Source organism: Zasmidium cellare (assembly GCF_010093935.1).
Source record: "Zasmidium cellare ATCC 36951 unplaced genomic scaffold M409scaffold_1, whole genome shotgun sequence".
In the NCBI taxonomy this organism is placed as follows: Eukaryota; Fungi; Ascomycota; class Dothideomycetes; order Mycosphaerellales; family Mycosphaerellaceae; genus Zasmidium; species Zasmidium cellare.
Window position 1 is genome coordinate 1,027,170 of NW_022986945.1, and position 17,142 is coordinate 1,044,311.

General features: G+C 52.7%; 8 protein-coding genes across 8 annotated transcripts; 3 read left to right on the forward strand and 5 right to left on the reverse strand.

Moving 5' to 3' along the window:
* Nucleotides 1–395: 395 nt before the first annotated feature.
* On the reverse strand, nt 396–1,358 carry M409DRAFT_62048 (uncharacterized protein; the record flags this gene model as incomplete). Its single annotated transcript, XM_033814998.1, has 2 exons — nt 396–878; nt 921–1,358. The coding sequence occupies 2 exons, from the start codon at nt 1,356–1,358 to the stop codon at nt 396–398; spliced, it is 921 nt and encodes a 306-aa protein (XP_033674680.1).
* A 1,018-nt stretch (nt 1,359–2,376) lies between these two features.
* Nucleotides 2,377–4,092, forward strand: M409DRAFT_48716 (carbohydrate-binding module family 43 protein; the record flags this gene model as incomplete). The annotated part of the gene is made up of 3 exons (XM_033811019.1): nt 2,377–2,513; nt 2,561–3,345; nt 3,401–4,092. The coding sequence occupies 3 exons, from the start codon at nt 2,377–2,379 to the stop codon at nt 4,090–4,092; spliced, it is 1,614 nt and encodes a 537-aa protein (XP_033674681.1).
* A 121-nt stretch (nt 4,093–4,213) lies between these two features.
* On the reverse strand, nt 4,214–5,963 carry M409DRAFT_16064 (uncharacterized protein; the record flags this gene model as incomplete). The annotated part of the gene is made up of 2 exons (XM_033803477.1): nt 4,214–5,358; nt 5,417–5,963. The coding sequence occupies 2 exons, from the start codon at nt 5,961–5,963 to the stop codon at nt 4,214–4,216; spliced, it is 1,692 nt and encodes a 563-aa protein (XP_033674682.1).
* Nucleotides 5,964–6,179: 216 nt separating this feature from the next.
* Nucleotides 6,180–7,648, forward strand: M409DRAFT_48718 (uncharacterized protein; the record flags this gene model as incomplete). Its single annotated transcript, XM_033811020.1, has 4 exons — nt 6,180–6,404; nt 6,461–6,549; nt 6,658–6,882; nt 6,931–7,648. The coding sequence occupies 4 exons, from the start codon at nt 6,180–6,182 to the stop codon at nt 7,646–7,648; spliced, it is 1,257 nt and encodes a 418-aa protein (XP_033674683.1).
* A 550-nt stretch (nt 7,649–8,198) lies between these two features.
* M409DRAFT_48719 (uncharacterized protein) lies at nt 8,199–10,180 on the reverse strand (the record flags this gene model as incomplete). Its single annotated transcript, XM_033811021.1, has 9 exons — nt 8,199–8,364; nt 8,421–8,509; nt 8,561–8,705; nt 8,756–9,214; nt 9,268–9,387; nt 9,441–9,580; nt 9,628–9,709; nt 9,761–10,014; nt 10,067–10,180. 9 exons carry the CDS (start codon nt 10,178–10,180, stop codon nt 8,199–8,201), a joined length of 1,569 nt encoding a protein of 522 aa, XP_033674684.1.
* Nucleotides 10,181–11,807: 1,627 nt separating this feature from the next.
* On the forward strand, nt 11,808–12,725 carry M409DRAFT_16067 (uncharacterized protein; the record flags this gene model as incomplete). The annotated part of the gene is made up of 1 exon (XM_033803478.1): nt 11,808–12,725. One exon carries the CDS (start codon nt 11,808–11,810, stop codon nt 12,723–12,725), a length of 918 nt encoding a protein of 305 aa, XP_033674685.1.
* Nucleotides 12,726–13,280: 555 nt separating this feature from the next.
* Nucleotides 13,281–14,295, reverse strand: M409DRAFT_48721 (uncharacterized protein; the record flags this gene model as incomplete). The annotated part of the gene is made up of 2 exons (XM_033811022.1): nt 13,281–13,975; nt 14,052–14,295. The coding sequence occupies 2 exons, from the start codon at nt 14,293–14,295 to the stop codon at nt 13,281–13,283; spliced, it is 939 nt and encodes a 312-aa protein (XP_033674686.1).
* A 1,237-nt stretch (nt 14,296–15,532) lies between these two features.
* M409DRAFT_48722 (uncharacterized protein) lies at nt 15,533–16,936 on the reverse strand (the record flags this gene model as incomplete). Its single annotated transcript, XM_033811023.1, has 1 exon — nt 15,533–16,936. One exon carries the CDS (start codon nt 16,934–16,936, stop codon nt 15,533–15,535), a length of 1,404 nt encoding a protein of 467 aa, XP_033674687.1.
* Nucleotides 16,937–17,142: the final 206 nt, after the last annotated feature.

Sequence of the window (17,142 nt, forward strand, 5' to 3'; positions counted from 1 at the left end):
TAAAGCAAGCATCATGAGAAATCATGACTACTATAAGCATGGTCAACCAAACGCATATGTTCACCCAACTAAGCAAGTGACATTTCTGGTTGGTACTAGGGTAGATTGGGGCGGGCAAGCGTCAACGAGCTCCGACGCAGCTTTGTCATATGCCAGTTTTGTCAAGAGGCTAACCTTCTCGAGACCTACCGTAGCGAGGCAAGCGAAGGTGAGGTCATTGTGTCGGTGGAAGATACTTCTACTAGGAAATGGCTATGCTGATTCGGGTTGTCAACATAGGGCAGCGCCATTATTTTTGCCTATAAAAGCATACTATACGCTCGTCAGTGATGGTGTCTCCGGCTCGACAAGGATTTAAAACATAGAGGAGACGCACTTAATAATACTTGGCTGCATCAAGCACAGGAGTCTTTCCAAAGCCACTTCTCGAAAGATGTCGAATCAGAATCTTGTGGAACATCATCGGCTCTCGATTTCCATCTCGTTGTGACACCAGAGTTTTGGAACTTCTCAGGATGCGATGCGAGCTTCTCCAACTCCGCGGCCTCGCCACTGCCACGGCCCTCACAAATGATGCGTGTTTCGCGAGCACGGCGGGCGAAGATTGAAGCCCTTGCTTGGTCTGAATGCATGGCGCAGATCTGAAAAGCATCGTAGTACAACCTTGGCAGTCGAAGGTCGAAGATTTGCTCTTCTTCATATATCTGTTGCAGCGCATGACAGTCGTTCAGGGCCTTCTCTGGGCTGTATCTAACTCGCTTGGAGTCTCCAATCGCTTCGTCCAATCGTTGTGCTCTTTTCAGTCTTTCGTCACTGACTTTCTGCTCGTAAGATGGCAGAGAGCAAGCGTGGCAACCACAGTCAAAGCCAAAGTATGTCTTGATATGCTCTTAGCGAGCATACGAAGGTCCGCCGCCGACGTATGATAGCGTTATTTCTTCACCTTCCTCGATATCGCGCACGGCATGGACCTGCGTCCTTTGCAACTTCTCGTTCCAGGCATGCTGAGCGTTTGGCTGGCAGCTGTGATTGATGCGAGCCGTCTCCAAGAAGATGCCTCCGATCTCACTGCTAGGTCCGAGAGGATAGCCGTTGGATCGGACGATGTTCGAGAACGCGTTCTTTCCAGGATAGTTGTTGTGCAAGGAAAGAAAGGAGGTCTGGTCTTTCTTGGGTAAGGATTTCACAATCCCGCCCAAGTCCCTCTCGATTGCTGCAGGGTTTTGGAGAGACTCTGTTGTGAAGAGGGCTGCTTCATCGATGACGCACGTTCCTCTCAGAAGCTGGTCACTCGCGACCAGGCCCTTCCCTTTCCCTGGCATGTCCTTCAAGGTGTATGGGGCGCCTTTAGAATCCATTGGATTTGTGCTCCTGGCTGTGGGCGGCACCAGCGGGAGTAGGGTGAAGCAGGTGTGATCATTCTCACCCAGCGGCTGAAGGCTTCTTCACACAGTCCACGGATCCTGCGACGTGCGCTCCCATATGATGTAACACATGGCAAACCGAAAAACTCCCGACTTTGTCTTCCTGGCAGTCCATATCGTCCGGTCCAAGGTCCATCTTCGCGAAATCGCGATACCTTTCACCGCTTGCGACATTCGCTTGCGATGTTGATGCCGTCCCACAAGCGATGGAATGTTGTGGTGTTGATGATGATGGAGGTTGTTGAAGAAATAGGAGCGAGGGCATATCGAACTTCGACGCATTGATCTTTCCTTGGCTCTTGCCGTCCAAGACCCGCCAAGGGGTAGGCACTCGACCTCACCTCCTCCCAAAACATTCACTCACCTTGACAATCACAAGACATGCATCACACGAGGTGCACGCCTACCGCTTTCTGTCCGCAGAACACGTCGTGTGGAAGCAGAAACCGTAAATATCGGATCGGCCGTATTCGTCCACCGCCACCGGGCTTCCGCGGAGGGTTTCTGAGCGACCGTGGCGAATGCGATGATCCCGCATAGCAACACCCAGCACAACGCAACGAGAGGAGCCTGTGAGTTCGCGAGGGCCATCTCCAGAGGTTCCAGTCGCTGGATCACACTTTTTCAGGTCAGACAACACATGCCATTCTGAAGCAAAGAAGGCTGGCGGTTGGAGAGGTCTTATCTGAGCTGAAAGAGCTGGGGCTGCTGACTATTCAGGTCGAACCTCGCCGCAGCTAGCAACAATGCGTACGCGGACAGTCGATCTTTGCCGAAAAGTATAGATCCTTCGGTCAACACTTTGGGCAGTGTTTGACAACAAGCTGTCTCTTACCAACTCTCATCATCTCAGTCCTACAATCTGCAGGCCGTGAGGGCAATCCATCACTACGATTGAGTACAAAGGACACTCGTTTTACGTCTATCGCTGGGTTCGTCCGCCGCGTTCACCATGAAGAACTTTGCACCCGCCGCATCCATCGCCGTGGCACTGGGGAGCTTGCTATTTGGAACTGTAACAGCTCAGGATGTCGACCCAATTGTCATCAAAGGCACGAAGTTCTTCTACAAGACCAATGGCACTGAATTGTAAGGTATCCGCCACATCCGGGGTCACTTTCACTGACAGCAGCCAGCTACATCAAAGGCATTGCTTATCAGCAGGACTTCGTCTCGGACGGCGCAAACTCCAGCAATGGCTACACTGACCCGCTCGCTGATCCCGCTGGTTGTTCGAGGGACCTTCCATACCTTGTGCAACTCTCCACAAACACCATCCGTGTGTACGCAATTGACCCCACGAAAGATCACTCCGAATGCATGAACATGTTTGCAAACGCCGGCATCTATGTCATCGCAGATCTTGGCTCGCCCTCTGAATCTATCGACTCTAACAACCCAACGTGGACTACCGAGATCTACGAGCGCTACACAGGTGTTGTCGATGCTCTGGCAAACTACACAAACACCCTAGGCTTCTTCGCCGGTAACGAGGTCATCACTCAGCCTAACAACACCTTTGCCGCTCCTTTCGTGAAGGCCGCTGTCCGTGACACGAAGGCGTACATCAAGTCCAAGTATCGCGCTATCGGAGTTGGCTATGCGGCAGAAGATAACCAGTACGTTCGCGATGCCTTGTCCAACTACATGAACTGTGGTTCGGACCAGGATGATGCGGTCGATTTCTATGGCCAGAATGTCTACTCCTGGTGTGGCGACTCCTCGTTCACGCAATCTGGATACAACGTGCGTGTTGAGGACTACCAGAACTACACAGTCCCTGTATTCTTTGCTGAATATGGATGCAACACCGCTGGAACTCGGTTATTCACCGAAACACCAGTGCTGTACGGCCCTATGATGGACGGCGTCTTCTCCGGCGGTATTGTGTATTTGTACTTCCAGGAGGCTAACAATTATGGTGAGCTCTTCCAGCAAAAACGATGATGTTGAAAAAATGGACTGACAATCTTCAGGCCTTGTTTCTGTGTCTGGCAGCTCGGTCTCAACCCTACCTGATTTTGGCAACCTCAAGACGGAAATTGCAACGGTCTCACCTAGCATCGTCACCAGCGCATCTTACACTCCGAGCAATACCGTCCCACGCTCTTGTCCTACCGGGTGGGCGAACTTTACTGCCGCCGCATCTCCGCTTCCTCCTTCTCCAGATGCGGGTCTTTGCGAGTGTATGTACAACTCCCTGGGCTGCACGGTCGCTCCAGATGTTTCAGAAGAAAGCTATGGCGACCTTTTTGGCTACGTATGCGGCCTGCCAGGTGGTGCCTGCGATGGCATTGCGGCAAATGGCACCACGGGTACCTATGGACAATTCGGCATGTGCAACTCTACCCAACAGCTCGGCTACGTCTTGAACCAATATTATCTGGCGCAGGATAGCAGCCCAAGCGCTTGCAGCTTCTCAGGCTCCGCCGTAACTCAGGCCGCTGCTACTCCAAGTGGCAGTTGCCGAGATCAATTGAGCTCGGCGTCGGTTGCTATCAGTGCTTCTGGAGGCTCTGGAGGCTCTCGTGGTTCGAGTGGTGCCTCATCGTCCAGTGCAGGAGCCACTGGCATGAACAATGTTATTCACCCTGCTATCGGCTCACTGGCTTTCTGGCTCTTTGTGCAACTGGCTGTGGTCTCTGGTATCGGAATGATAATGTTGTAATCTGTGGAACGACTAATAAGATGGGAGACGAAATTTGAACGAGCATGATCTAATATGAGTGAAAATGAACATAAGCATCAACAATCTAACTAATTAGCCTGGTCTTTCGGCAGACGCGCTCTCATTCGCAAAGTTCAGCTAATGCATTCACAGATGCCCAGATATCACGTTCGCAGAACTGTCGCGCCTCCAACTCATGTACCGATCCCACTTTCTTCTCCTCTTTATCGTTTGCCTCTTTATCGCCACCAACCGACTTCTTCACATCTTGCTGCACCAAGTCGCCCTCCATCTCCAGCACCTCTGTCGACATCAATTCTCGCTCGACTTCCGAGCCGCTCATTTCGAGCAATTGCGTGGAATCCGCCTCTCCACCCCTGAGGAAGTCAAGTTCAAGGAATTGGCCGCTCTTGCTCTCCTTTGCCATCAGCTCCGGCTTCTCCCACCCCGTCTCTATCGTCTCGACAGTGCCAATTGTCAATGCTTTCCGGTCTCTTTCGCGGCTTCTACGGCGTCGAAACCACCACAGAACTGCGACAATGGCAAAAAGGAGGATCAGGCACGATACCACGATGCCAGCCTGTCCACCTCTGGTCAGCGACTTGTTTCCGGTCGTATCTGACGAGGTCGAGTCGATTGACGCGATGGGCACCAAGCGAGGACTTTGGACTGCATGTGTCGTTCGGCTGACATTGAAAACGCTTCTCTCCCAGTCCACCACAACATACGCCTCTTGAAGGAATACCCGGCCGAGGATATTGCCGCTTTCCGCTGTCGCGTTTCGAAGTGGAAAGTACGAGGCCCCTGCACTTGTCTCCGCTAAGGGTGGGAACAAAGTTAGGTCATAGGCTCTGAAAGGCAAGACGATGGTCGTCGAAGTCTCCAGGGTGCTACCTGCTCCAATGGTGAAGCTCAGGTTCGCCTTGTGGTCATGAAGAGTGCCACGGGACGTCTGATCGATCGTGTACAGGTTCAATGGTTCCTGATACGTCAACCCGAAGGCTTCGGCAAATTGTTGGCACACGTCGGCTGGCAACCAAAGTTGAGCTGTCGACGAGTCCAAGAGAACCGACAATCCTTCTGGCAACTCTTCTGGCGTCAAAAGCGTCTTGATCCCTCCTTGAATCCCACCGGACACACTGATATCTGTCATTTGCAGCTGCAATTTCCTTCCTGCATCTTTCATCGTGACGTTGACCACGTTATCGGACTGGAACCGAGCTTCATCGTATCCGCCCAGGGTCAGGCTTCCAGCCTCTTCATCCACTGGAACAACGCATATGTAAGTTTCGTGATCTTTCATGATTACTGCCAGTCTACTCACAGTATGCAGCTCCGGCAGTGTAGCCATATGAAAGGCTGCCGATGTGTCCTGCGTCCTTCAAAGCTTGCAAAGGACTGGACAACATTGTTTGCATGTCGAAACGCGTTGGATCGTTCCCGAGGCCGACGAGTCCAAGCCAATACTCCCTATCGGTGTATGAGGCAATGGTTGTTCTGTTATCAGGTGTCTCGATATCTCCACTATTAACGCTGTTCCACCCAACTGAACCAAACCAGAAACTTGCACGGTCAATCTCAAAAATGGGCGGCGTTGCGGACATGTTCGAGGTGCCATATTGGGTCCAGCCGGACGCTTTGTCCAGTGAAGTGTAGTTGGGAATACCTCGTTCGCCATTGCAATCTGGGATCGTAGAACCCTGGCATGCCATTATCGGGTTTGGAAGCCATATCTGCGAGCCTCCAGTTGCCGGCAAGACGTAGAAGGGCCCAGATGCACCATCTACTAAGACACTGAACGTCGACCAGTTGCCATCATCGCCTCTCCACTCGCCTGGTGCGAGGCTGAGAAGACCTGAAGTCGAATTCATCGCAAGGTGGCAGTCTCTAGTTCGAATTCCTGGCACTGAGACATGAGCATGGAACCATCACGGCATAGTGTGAAGATCTACGCCCGTCAGAAGAGCTGGATCAGTTGGTCGAGGCTGAGTTCGCAGACGATACCAGACCGCAACAACGAATAGCCACCGCCGAGCAGTGGCACCAATACGTGCGTCAGGCCGTACGCCAAGTCGTACACTACCACAATGGCGCTCAACAGAGGCTCTCGTCCGTTATCTGTACACTCTGCGTCCTATGCAGGAGCCACCGCAGATTCGGCGATTCGAGCAGCGAACAAGGCTTCGAGGCAATGGTGGTACACCAGCGAAGGCAACTCCGGTGAGGCATGTCGCTCAATGCAACGTGCCGATGCCTGTGCAAGTGACGCAGACACAACGCCTGCACATGCTGTACTTGTCCAGGGAAGCATTGTCAGTTTTGTTATGCTTCTGTCAACAAGGGATCATCCATATAACGATCCTCGCAGTCCTCCTATCCTTTCTCGCCCAGTCTCGCGCTCTCCGACACACCTAGCCGCAACACCACGGACGTGAACGATGTCCACCACACTCGCTTGTACGTACATAAACCCTGTTGTCATTATCATACCGTACTGATCGCTGATGTAGACTCGACCATTCCTGCCTATACCACAGCGCTTCCGACTTCAACGACCTGTAGTAGCTGCTACTTTGGAGCAACAGCTGCATCTCTACACTCTTTTCCGTATACCATCGTAGCAACGGTCACCGCCCTGTTCACTCCCTACGTCATCTTTTTCGACGATGGTTGCGTTTCTACTTCTATCTGCGTCGAGACACTCTACCCACATGGCATCACGTCTGCCCCGGGATTCACAGTCTTCTCAGACTTGGCTGATATGACCTGGACGAAGAGTGATGTGCCGATGTGTGTTCTGCGCTGTTGTTCTCTCGAATCGCCGCTAACCCATGCCAGGTCATATCCCACCACATACGTCGAATACCTTGGTTTCGAGAAGGACAACTACATCCTCAACCCGGACGCTGTTACCAAAGGCTTCTGCGCTGGAACTACTGAGCCAGTCCCCATCGAACTGCCATCTCCAACAACCCCCGCCTCATTCATCTATCCGCTTCAAGGACCCTACGCCTTGGCCACCTCCATATCCCAGAACACCACCTATATCGCCGTCCCGGTTTACCCTGCCATCACCGACTATCTGGAGCAAGTCGTCCTCAATCCGTCTGGAGAGCCTGCAGGTATCAAGGACTGCTTTCCGGTGCAGAATTACTTCCCGCTATCGACCGTAGTCTCGAACACATGCTACACGGCTTACTCGACCCTCACTTCTTCTGCGACGACATACACGACATCAACTTCGACCTGTGAATGTGGAGAGAGCACTACGACCATCAATTCTCCTATTGTCACTCCTTCCTTCGAGACACTGACTGTCGTCAATTGCAACATCGCAGTCGGTCATCAGGTGACTACGAACAATCTCACGACTACCATCAACCAGGAGCGCGCGTACACCCAGACGAACAGAACACTTCCCGCGGTCTCAGTCACCGAGACTCGCAGCCCGTTCACAGATGATCTTCGTGTTGCCGCCTCTACTGATCGTCTTGTTCCGGAGAGAGCAACGGATGGGTGGCGACAGCCTTCAATGACAAGTATCATCAAGTCTTGAAGGCTCGTGAGTGTTTACGTGACGAAGGGAACGTCGGTGAGATGAGGTCTGCTAATGTATGAGTATCTGTATCATTAGAACTTCAAAAATGAGCTGTCGTCAAGATCGTGTCCCGTTTCATCTTTCCAGTAATCGTTGCACGTCACAATGCCCTCTGCGCACGAGCTCTGCACGTTTCCGCTTGTCCTACAGTCCCTGACCGGAGTAGTGGTCGCATGTCGACGATAGTAGTACAGGCACCTTGCGTACCGTGACCGTGCGACTCGGGAAAATCCTCGAGTGACCAGGCCCTTGGTCACGTTCATGCCGGGATATCAGAAAGTCGAGAGAGGGCAGGGACTCAGATGTTTGCTGCATATTTGTTGTGCGCATTCGAGGGAGTCTGCAGCACTTGCCGAGTCAAGAGAGGTACTGCAGGAATGATGTGCATGTAGTTGGCAGAAAAAAGTTCTAGGGCCCGTTTTGAATGAACTGTGGCTGGTCTTTGGCATTAGTCTATTGAGGACAGTTCAGAGACAAGTCGATGTTCCCAGTGGGGAATTTTTATCTTTCAAACCACAGAGTCACGCTTCGGCTCAACATCCTCGACCTCTGCCTCGATTTCCGCCGCCGCAGCGTTGACGTCCTTCTTGACATACTCCACGTCATCTTTGAGCTTGCTGCTCGTGTACTTGATCTTGAAAGCCCAAATGCTCTGAGCGAAGACATCGTCCATTCTGGGGGATGAGAAGTCAGTATCGCGTAGAAGTAACGTTGAGATGGTGTAACATACTCTTCAAGGGTCTTCTGCTTCGACTCCGGGAAAAAGAAGAAGACGTGGAAGAAACTGGTGACGTTGAAGACGGCGAAGATGATGAATGTCTGGAGCGATGTTAGCGTTGTTCATTATCTAGCACGAGTGATGATGCATACCCGCCACTGGATGTTCTGGAAGGCCGGGGGAGTGAAGAAGGTCAAGGCAAAGTTGCCGATCCAGTTCACACCAACCCCAACGGAAGTGACTTTGCTTCGAATGTACATTGGCAGCACTTCTGAGGGATAGACCCAACCGATTGGCCTACCAGATGTGTTAGTGAGTGTCTTATACCGATAGAATTGTATACATACCCCCATGTTAGTGCATAACTTGCCACGAAGAGGTATGCGCAGGAAATTACCGCCTTCGAGGCTGCATTGGAGTCCACGACCCAGGTCACACTGGGCACACCATTCAAGCCACCAGGCACAGCATGGCCATAGTTAGCCATCAACCCAGCAGCGGCGAAAAGCCAGGTTGCCAAGAGAGCTGAGCCAGCCATGAGTGCCCACCTACGGCGATAATGGTCCATGTATGTGAAGGAGATGACTTGCACCCCAACGCTGATACAGTACTGGATGGCTCCAGAGATCAAGCCGCGGTTGCCGTTGATGCCGGCCATTTGGAAGATGTACACGATGTAGTACATGAGTGCGTTGTTTCCCGAAAATTGACTCCAGAGATGAGCGCAAACAGCGGCTTGCGTTCGCATGATGTTTCGACGCTTGAAGAGTTCGAGCCAGGAAGTGCTGCCGTAGTCTCGCTCTTGGCTGTGGAAGGTCAGTTAGCCATATAAACACCTCTGTATTGGGGAAACACTGACAAAATCTTCTCCTTGATCTGATTCAATTCTGCTAGGACCAAAGGATCCAGCCTGTTGCCTTTTGCATGGAGGCTGGCCAGAACATCGTGTGCTTCTTCCCAACGATCTTTGCTCGCAAGCCTGATGGAAGAGTCAGCACAGCCATACTCAACGAGGGCAATCACATCTCTTACCATCGCGGCGACCGAGGCATAAATGGGATACACGCCAGCATCGCAATCGCGGGCACGACTTGGAGCGCCCATGGAATGCGGAAGGAGGCATTCCCTTCAACGAACGAGGTGCCGTATGAGATGAAGTAGATAATCAGTGTCTGCCATTGTTAGTACATTGAACCTCAAGACCTGCCGGGTCACCTACACCCCACGCGATCATCCAATTCTGGAACGCAATAAGGCGACCACGACGATTCGGCTTGCTGATCTCGGCGATGAATAGCGGCCTGTGGTTCGTGTGAGGCGTAGGTCTCGACGACAAGTGATAGATCGCTTACGCCTGGCAAGAGAAGATACCAACAGCAAAACCATTGATCAATCTCGCCACGATCAGCTGCGCAACGTTTTGCACAGAGGCCATAACCGCACAGCCAATGATCCAGATCACACATCCTATAGCGAGCGAATCTCGACGTCCGAAGCGGTCACCCGTCAAGTTCGTAGCGATGGATCCCAGTAGCGAGCCCCCAGCCATAGAGGCCGTGATCCCTCCCTGCAAGGTGGATCCAGGCTTGTTGAAGTATGTCTTGTACTGCTCAAGTCTTTAGCGAAGTGCAACTTCGACAGAAACGATCAGACCTTACCTGCTTGGTGCCAATGATGGCGGACATGGAAGCAACATCGAAACCCTGCATCAAGCCTCCCAGCGTGGCTATGAAACTGATGAGGTAGACATTGCTGAACTGGAACTTCGCCATGCTGGCGGCTCGACTGAGATGCCACTGTCCAGCAAAGCTACGATCTGCAGGGAATAGATCTAACGCCCGAGAGAAGAGCGCTGAAGAGAGTAAAGGACACACAAGCTAGCTCGTCGTCGACTCTTACTTGAGCTTACTGAACGCTTGAATCCGCCTGGCATGATCGCGTGCTTTTCGCGTGCCACTTTCCTGCAGCGCTGAGAGTCTCAAAAGGAAGTCTAAGCGCTGATCGCTCAATTCGCCGAGCCCGTGGAAGACGGGCCCTGCGGCGTGATATGCCAGCCTCATCGGATGAGGATTTCTCACAGGGTAGAGATCGGCATGTGGGGGAAGCCATGTCGGTTTGTTGATGAACTGATCTCAATTCATTCATCTCCATCGTGCTGTTGTGAAAGATATTGCGCCTCTGGTGTCGGCAAGCCATGTCAAGTGTGTTCTGTACACAAAGAATCGACCAGTGTCTTTCCTGCATTGTCATCAACAGCAGTACGGCTTCGTGTCGGGACCTCGCCTTTCAAGCCACAGTTTCGAGTTCACACAGCCATGTCTCGAACAAGTAGAATCAGCGACACGTACATGGAACCGTCAACAAAAATGCGAGAACACCGTCGAAAGTAGAATGGAACCAAGCCTTGTGATATATGGTATCCCGTTGACGAGAGTAAAGACGTGATGTCCCTTTTAGCATCCCTGCCATTCGCGGCAAGTTCCGCAATATCACATGTCTCCCACAAGCACGACCTTGATGGCCATTCTCACAATCGTGAAAGCATCAACTCGTCTCTCATATCTCATCCCTCGGCGCACCCCCAAAGCCAAACGCTGCCTTCACCATCCCAAAAGCCGGTCCTTGCCACCTCGTCAGCACCCACCCACTGACGACTAGAGAGAATTTTTCCTCAAGAAGGTTGCGGACCCATTGGAGGATACTGCTTCCCATCGCGCTCGACCTTCGGCGCGCAGGTACAGTGCTCGCCGGCTGCGATTGAGTCGAGAACTTGGGGAACGTGCTGGCCACAGCCCCACCACGTCTTCTTCTCTGTCGGTGACGGGTTAGCCTGGGGTTGCGTGCGTACTCGAGGGGGTCGAAACCTACGGCAGGTGGCACAGACGGCTTGCTTGCACATATTTGCGGTCTTGATCGAGGTTCTGAAAGAGCTTGGGTTGTGGACCTTTCGTCGAGGTGGGTGTCGTATTCTTATACAATCAAGAAGAGCAAGACGAGAGAATCGAGGTGTGTGCTGCCACCCCCGCTAGAGCAATCGGCGACTCTTTGCTGCTCCGAAGCTAGACAATCAGACAAGTCTTGCGAATTCCCGTTTCGGCGTCTCGGTCAAGCTTGTATCTATGTTGTTTGAAGCTTGCGATCCCTTCAATATTCTCAGAGCATCTCGCCGACTTCTGCGCACAATCACAGATCGTCGCCGGGCTCGGCCAGTCGCCGAAGTAGTTGCAACACAGGGGTATGTTCACTGTCTACATTGGAATCGATATGTTGTCATGATTACTTTTTTGTTACTACATCAGGCTCGTACAATGCTCTCATTTCTTGAGGTTCAGAAGACGTGCCATGCTGCTGACCGTATCGCAGCAGCCAGTCAATCTCCACGAAGTCGCTGTAGATAAAATGTCACAGAACGAACAACCCCTCACCTTCACGCTCAAAGATGGCCGCAAACTGGGTTACTCCATCCTCGCACCTGCCAATGTCACACAACATACCCCTACAGTACTCTACTTCCATGGCTGGCCAGGTTCGCACCCCGAAGGCGGGATGATCAAGACGCCGGCGATCCAACATCGAATCCGCCTCATCACAGTTTCACGCCCAGGATTTGGCGACTCTTCCTTGAAGGCCGATCGCACACATCTCGACTGGGCAGACGATGTACTTGAGTTTGTGGACTCTATCGGCGTCCAGCAATTCTACGTCCTTGGCTTCTCGGGCGGAAGTCCATACACACTTGCATGCCTGGCATCTATCCCAAGGGAGCGTCTTCTCAGAGGGGCGATCGTCTCGGGCGCCTACCCTGGATGCATGAAGAGCAAAGAGACGATTCTCATCAACAGGGCGGTTGGCATTGCGGTTCGGACACCAATATTATCAAGCCTGCTGCCCTATATAGTTGAGTTCTACGTCGGCCGTGAAGCGCGGGATCCAAAGAAAGCCGAACAGTTCGAGAAACGTTTCGTAAAAGACGTGGGTGCTAGGCACCCGAAAGAAGCTCAGAGCTTAGAGAATGTCGAAGTTCGCAAGGCGGCAGTAGATTCCTGCAGAGAGTCCTTTAAGCAGGGTTCGCGAGGGTGGGCTTGTGAGGCGAAGCTCTTGAATGAGGATTGGAAGATTCCCGTCGAGAAGATCCATGGCACGAGGCTTGATGTGTGGCATGGAGGACAGGATCAGAATGTCTCGCACAAGTTGGCTGAGGAGATGACTGGTGTGTTGAAAGGTTGTAAGCTGCACCTGTTGGAGGATGAGGCTCATGTGAGCCTACTTGTGAACTATGCGGATCAGATACTTGATGCATTATTAGTACTCGAATAGCTGTGAAGGAGGTAGTCGTCGGTTTCCACGACGTGCTATTATGGAGGACATGCCATGTCACAAGACAATCCACCACTTACCTTCGCTCTCAACGATGGCCGCAACCCAGGGCACCCCAACCTCAAAGCCCGCAATGTCCCACAAAATGCCCCGACTGCCAATTTGAAGCCCTTCTATCCCGTTGAGGACGAGGACCGATGCCATTAAGCTCAGCACGTCGAATCTGTTCAACACAGTCGTGTGTTCGAGACCACTTCTGGTGCCCATCCACGTGGCTTGTATGGCATCGAAAGTGGAGTCCGACTAGTAAATGCATCGTCGACGCCATAGCGGAACGCCGAACATCATCTTGTTAGATTGCTTTTCGTGCGGCAGGATGCGTGCTACTCTAAGCCACGTGGGATGTGGTGGAAATGTCTTGCGAAGCTTGACGGACGCTTGTAGAAAAGAAACATTGAAGGCTTCATGGTATTCCTCCTTTCTCCTCCCCTCGGAGCTCAGCAGCGGTACATGGCAGCTGTATTTTATAGCCCCGAATAGTGGCTTTCAGCTAGATCAGTACTCCACCACGCCCTCCATAACCTTCACCGCGGATCCAGCCAACTCGACCTTTTCAACGGCCTCAAGCTTCGGATCCAAAGTCACCGTGACGCCAATGTCGGACTTCCTCCCCATTTCGAGTCCCTGTGTGACTTCAAAGTGGAAGACTTTCCGCGACGAGGATTTGGCGTTCTTCAGAGCTAACACGCTCGTCAAGGCACAAGCCGCGGAACCCGTGGCGGGATCCTCGAGGACGCCTTCGATCATGCGGGTTTGCAGTTTGAATAATGGGGTTCCGTCGTCGGCCTTGGGAGTGGAAGTGAAGACGTAGAAGTAGGAGCCGGAGAAGCCGGTATCCCAGTCGTCGTAGTCGTCTAGTTTTGGGGAGGGTTTGGGGGAGGTGGTGATTTTCTCTAATGCCGAGAGGTCTGGCAACTCAACCATTACGAAGCTCATGCCTTTCACGGGGCTTGCTACCGTGATGGCCGACTGATCGCGCAGAACGCCGCGCAGGGATGGTTGCAGAGCATAGACTTGCTCAAGGGTGAAAGGGTATCGGGTGTGGATGTGCAGGCTGTGAGGAATGCTGGCTTTGGCGAAGTTGTCGTTGAAGGTGAGATCGATAGGTCCTGCATTGGCGAGGAAGCGGCCTCGAGAGGAAGGGGCGAGGGTGCTGAGGGCGTACACAGCGGCGCCGATGGTTGGGTGGCCTGGCACATATCAGTCGACAAAACCATTGCCAGCAACACCATCCCCGTCCTCGTCCTCCGAGAAAGAAGCACTCACCAGCAAAAGGAACCTCCCTCCTCGTCAGAAAGATCCTCACCCTCCACTCCACCACTCCATCCTTCCCTTTCGCTCCCTCGTGCACGAAAATCGTCTCGCTGAGATTAAACTCCCTCGCAATCGTCTGCATCACTTCCGTCGAGACATCCCTCCCGGCGGGAACATTCACCACTGCGAGCGGGTTTCCGAGATATCGATCCTGCGTGAAGACGTCGAGGGTCACGAAGGAGAGTGATTGCGGCATGACGAGCGGCCGTTATTTTTCCTTTGTCCTTTTTTTTGGTGGTGAAGAGATGTGAAGGAGATGGGAATTGCTCGCAAACCTAGCCTTGTGGTTTTAGTAGTGTTGTTCGTGTGATGGACGCCCTGTCGTTGACAAGCGAGGAGTCACAGTCGATGAGATGAGACGTTCGACCTCCATGCTCGCAAAGCTGTGCGCGAAGTCGGAGGGAGCAAGCAAGCAGCATCAGAATGTACCCACAGTATAGAAGTGACTCTTCCAGTTCCCCTACGATACCATGAACACCCTCCTGCCACAGCATACAACAAAACACCGCCACACCACCGACAACAAACACCCTCCATGTTTTGTATACAATCCAAACGCGACACCAACAACAACAAAAGTCGAGTCAAGCTCGCGCATATGGTTCGCGCGTGAATCGCGACACACTCGTGCAACCTTGGTACGCTACGGAAACTTTTCTGAAGCTCCATCCTCCACATCTCCTTTCCACAGATCCCCCCAGTTGAACGCCCAAGGCGTCGGTGAGACATGAGCCAGACCAATTGTTAGAAAGGCGGGCGTGGCTCCGAAATGTACAATCAAAGCAGGGCAATTTGATGGGCGGATGCAGGGCAGTGAGCGATTGACAGGGGGTTCGGACATCTCTTTCTCTTAGGAGGCAGTGGGAGTGGGAGGGAGGTCTTGTGTGAAGATGCATTGTTTGTTGATGTTGATTCTCGTTCAACTACATGGAATTCTTTGGTCTCATCAGTAGTGACCTTCTCTCCACAACTTTCTGGCCGTTCATCGTTGGCTTCTTCCCAATTTCCCACCCATCGCTATCGCTGGAAAAACAAATCTTTTCCTAGCCCCAAATAGCTCCATGCCATGCTTTGTGGTCCGGCTCGCGGCTCAGAGAAAAAACGACAATGTATAGAAGACATTAGCTTTTTCCGCCCGCGAAGACCTGATAGTCTTGCTGCTGCTGCTGAAAGGTGGTGATTCCACACCATGCAATGAATCGTCTTCACCGGAAGACACGCGTCGAACTGAACCGATTCTTCTCAAAAAACATTTTCTGTCTGTACAATCGAACGTAGACCGTTGCTCCGTGTTCCATGCAATTTTTGGGTTCCAATCCCCGAGCTCGCCGGCTCGTAATGCTTCTTTCTGATCATGGTATCGTCGCAGTTCGTAAAACACAAGGCTTCGCAAAAAGTGGTAAAGTCACAGAAGTGAAAGCGCCGGATTGAGTCTATACCTCGTTGCTGGCTCGCTTGCCAGTCTTTGGCCGCGCCGCAACACCGGCTTCGTATTCCTGGCGTTTTCGTCGCATCTCTTCGACGTCAAAGGCCGGTGTATCCGATGGTTGCCGACCAGGCACGCTGGAGAAGCTGCCTTTTCGGTCGGTGAGGGAGCCCAGGCTGCGCATCTTGCGCAACATCTTAGGCTTGTCGACTTGGGGAACAGGGGGAGTGTCGTTCCCGATAATCTCCGTTACGTCAGTCCTGCTGCGACCAATTCCTTTCAGGCCTCGAGCAATCTTCTCCAAGGCTGTGCTGGGGCGACCACCCAGTGGAGTCTTGGGTCGAGTGAAGTCAATTGGCGAGCTAGGCTCATTGCTTGCTGAGCTGCGAGTTGACGGTCGCTGCTCAGCATTGCTTGTGAAGCTGATTCCAGAATCCGCTTTTCGCTGATGTCGTGACTGGTTGGAATCGCGTTTCCTCTGCGGTGAGACGTCTTGAGGGTGACATACCGCACCGCATTCATTGATGACGGAGTTGGCCAGCTGCAGGTACATGCTAAGTGTGCGTGTCACTGCTGCCCAGCCATTCTCGTCCTGATCTCTCTTGCCTTGTTGCATGAGGTTGTTGAGGATCCGTGTACCGCTCTTCTCTACGGCTTGGATGTACTTGAAGAAGCCGTCACGTTGGCTCTTCAGGACAGGTTCGGTGAGCTTGGTTGTTGGTTGCGTCTTCATGCCCATGGGAGGGTATAGAGTGTTGAGCATGGCAACACAGTTGTGCTTGTTGAAGGGTTGTAGTGAGAGCTCGTTGATGAGGATCCATCGTCGAAGGCCAATATAGACTTGGGTGTACAGGGTATCAACCTTGCGCTCCTTCATCTCCATCGATTCGACCCACTGCAGGACACCAGGATAGCGTTCTGCCAATTTGGCATCTTGGGCAAGAGCATCGCGGTCGATGTCGAGGCGATCGAAGGCAGACGCAACTTCTCGGCGTCTCTTCGTCTCGAGGTCCTTGAGATAGTCGAGGCCAGTCAATGCCTGAGGGAAGTCGACATGAGTCAGCTCTGAAGGGAAGCAGCGCTGAACAAAGGATGTGATGAAGCTCGGGGGCAAGGCAGCAACTTGATTCGGCAGTTTGGAGAGTTGGGCCATGAGGTTTTGGGTCAAGGTCTCCGTCGACTTGTCGTCGGAGGAAAAGGAGCCTTGAGCAATGCTTGGCGAACTGTTGTTGCTCGAGGGCGGCGTGTACCGGTTCTGGCCGCGGGGTTGGCAATTGAGACTGTACATGGTGCGTAGCGGGATTTCATAGTCGCCAGGATAGGTGAGGATGTGGTCGAGTATGAGCTGATACGAGGAGCCATTGGAGGAGACGGAAGAGCCGGAAGAGCGCGAATGCTGGTGGGCAGCCATGGTGAAGAGAAGTCGGCGGCGTCGAGCCGCGGGAGCGAGCGAGGTTGTCGTCAGCGTCGAGTGTAGGTCGAGTGTGTATGTGAAGGTCGAGGACAGTGAAGTGAATCCGCGCAGCAGAGGGTGGACGGCGAGTTGTTGGGGGAGCGAATGGCGGGAGGTGGGAGAGGGAGAGGACGTGCGAGGATGAGCCCCGCGTTGTATTTGAT